The sequence below is a fragment of the Fusarium vanettenii genome (genome assembly GCF_000151355.1).
Source record: "Fusarium vanettenii 77-13-4 chromosome 4 genomic scaffold NECHAsca_64_chr4_4_0, whole genome shotgun sequence".
Taxonomy (NCBI): Eukaryota; Fungi; Ascomycota; class Sordariomycetes; order Hypocreales; family Nectriaceae; genus Fusarium; species Fusarium vanettenii.
Window position 1 is genome coordinate 133,592 of NW_003315825.1, and position 2,793 is coordinate 136,384.

At 47.7% G+C, this 2,793-nt stretch overlaps 2 protein-coding genes across 2 annotated transcripts; one reads left to right on the plus strand and one right to left on the minus strand.

Moving 5' to 3' along the window:
• Window positions 1-510: 510 nt before the first annotated feature.
• NECHADRAFT_79763 (uncharacterized protein) lies at window positions 511-1,498 on the plus strand (the record flags this gene model as incomplete). The annotated part of the gene is made up of 4 exons (XM_003040464.1): window positions 511-524; window positions 829-1,236; window positions 1,288-1,389; window positions 1,468-1,498. 4 exons carry the CDS (start codon window positions 511-513, stop codon window positions 1,496-1,498), a joined length of 555 nt encoding a protein of 184 aa, XP_003040510.1.
• A 246-nt stretch (window positions 1,499-1,744) lies between these two features.
• NECHADRAFT_39649 (uncharacterized protein) lies at window positions 1,745-2,401 on the minus strand (the record flags this gene model as incomplete). The annotated part of the gene is made up of 1 exon (XM_003040471.1): window positions 1,745-2,401. A coding segment is annotated over one exon (657 nt), but the record flags the coding sequence as incomplete, so codon positions are not given.
• Window positions 2,402-2,793: the final 392 nt, after the last annotated feature.

Here is a 2,793-nt window from a genome sequence, read left to right on the forward strand (position 1 = left end):
GCCGGTAAGACGCAGTTATTATCAGTTAGTAAGAAATAGCTTGCCCTTTTAAGATATATTCTGCCCCCCTAGCTATACCTGATATAACCGCTGATTGAATCATTGCATCGAATTAACCGCTAGAAGGATTAATTCAAGGCACATTGTCCGAGGGACTCATTGCTAACTTCCTCTTTCGAACAGCTGCCCTCCCTGTATTATACCTAAAAAGGCAAAAGGTCGCGATGTTGCGTCCCCTCTCATAGCCCTAGATCGACGCTTATCCCTGCTATATATTAACTCTTGCCGCCTACCTCTTCGCAATTTTTTCCTTCTCTATAGCGGAATCACAATTGGAGGCCTTGAATTAACCCCATCACTTATCACCCGCTAACTCTCTTAAGCCTTAATATGCTTTGTCTATCGGAATAAATGACTTTATCTAGTAGAAACTTGGCCTAACTTAGGACCAATCTCAAGGCAAAGCTAGGCAGTCTAACCCGGGCCACACTTTTCTTACAAGTCGCTACTATGCCTCTACAGGTGTATTGCTGCGCTCGTCGGCGAGTATTAGTCGCTACTATGCCTCTATAGGTATATTGCTGCGCTCGTCGGCGAGCATTAGTCGCTACTATGCCTCTATAGGTGTATTGCTGCGCTCGTCGGCGAGCATTAGTCGCTACTATGCCTCTATAGGTGTATTGCTGCGCTCGTCGGCGAGTATTAGTCGCTACTATGCCTCTATAGGTGTATTGCTGCGCTCGTCGGCGAGCATTAGTCGCTACTATGCCTCTATAGGTGTATTGCTGCGCTCGTCGGCGAGCATTAGTCGCTACTATGCCTCTATAGGTATATTGCTGCGCTCGTCGGCGAGCATCAGTCGCTACTATGCCTCTATAGGTGTATTGCTGCGCTCGTCGGCGAGCATCAGTCGCTACTATGCCTCTACAGGTGTATTGCTGCGCTCGTCGGCGAGCATCAGTCGCTACTATGCCTCTACAGGTGTATTGCTGCGCTCGTCGGCGAGCATCAGTCGCTACTATGCCTTTATAGGTATATTGCTGCGCTCGTCGGCGAGCATCAGTCGCTACTATGCCTCTACAGGTGTATTGCTGCGCTCGTCGGCGAGCATCAGTCGCTACTATGCCTCTACAGGTGTATTGCTGCGCTCGTCGGCGAGCATCAGTCGCTACTATGCCTCTACAGGTGTATTGCTGCGCTCGTCGGCGAGCATCAGTCGCTACTATGCCTCTATAGGTATATTGCTGCGCTCGTCGGCGAGCATTAGTCGCTACTATGCCTCTATAGGTGTATTGCTGCGCTCGTCGGCGAGCATCAGTCGCTACTATGCCTCTACAGGTGTATTGCTGCGCTCGTCGGCGAGCATCAGTCGCTACTATGCCTCTATAGGTATATTGCTGCGCTCGTCGGCGAGCATCAGTCATCAATAATATAGGGTTAGAACAGAGTAACTATTAACTATCTAAGCTATTTTGCCCTAGGGGTTTCTTCTAGCTAAGATATAGCTTATAGATAAAAGAGGGGAGATTTTTCTAAGAAATAATAAAGGAAAAGCATAAGAGATATAACTAGGAAAGAGGTATAGCTAAGAAAGAGATATAGCTAGGGGAGGGATATAGCTAGGGGAGAGATATAGCTAGGAAAAAGAGATATAACTAAGAGAGAGAGGTATAGCTAGTAAGAAAAAGGCAAAGAGATAAGAGATAAGAGGTAAAAAGTAAGGGATAAAGGATAAAGAGAAACCTTAAGAAGCCCTAGAGGTATTCCAGATCGACCTAGCTAGGTTACTAGGGGTATCTCGGGCTATAGAAGCCGCAGAGGTCGCACTAGTCCTCATAAGGGCAAGGCTAATAGAGGAGTCTAGCTGGTTAGCCGCAAAGGGGCCAATAAGGTCCTGGAGCTTCTGATAGGTCTTAGCTGTCTCTAGGTCCATAAGGCCGCCTGCTGAGATGATAAGAGGCTGAAAAAAGGCTCCGAGAGACCTATATTTTCTGCGTTTTTCTTCTGCGGCCTCTCTAAGGGTACTATAAGGGTCTTCTTTAGCAGAATCCTTTGAAATAGCTACGATTTGAATATCATAGTAATAGCGGCTATTTCCTAGGTTAACTGCAAAGTCGGCCCTTAGGCTAGCTTCTGGGTGGACTAGGGGTTCTTTTTCGACCTCTAGGGTAGGCTGGCTACTTAGGGCCCTTATAAAGGCCCTAGTTATAGCGTCATGCCTTGCAATCCACCTTCTATTAGCACCCTTGCAGGTATCCTGATGGCCTAAGGCAGCTATAGCTCCGCAAGAGCTACAGGGTAGGCTGATAGGCTTAATTGGGTAAAAGAGCCGGCTTCGGAGGGCTTCAGTGACCTCGGAGTCTGTGAAAGATAGGGCTTTTTGGGTAGGTAAGACTCCTAGCTACTTACGGCCGAGATAGCTAGCGTTCTCTAGCCTAGCGTGCCTATAGCTAGGGGGGAGGTCCTCTAAGAAGCCTGCTAGCCTAGCCTTATTAGCTTCCTTTAGCACCTGTTGGGCTGTTTTCCCTAGCCTAGGCTGGCCTTGGTTAGGCTGGCTTTGGTCTAGGGTAGGCTGCGGGGCTAGGGGCTTCCGGATGAGGTCTAGGGTAGGCTGCGAGGCCTCCCAAGCTGCTAGGAATAGCTCGTGGGCTAGGTCCTTAGGGTTAGAACAGAGTAACTATTAACTATCTAAGCTATTTTGCCCTAGGGGTTTCTTCTAGCTAAGATATAGCTTATAGATAAAAGAGGGGAGATTTTTCTAAGAAATAATAAAAGAAAAAGCATAAGAGATAT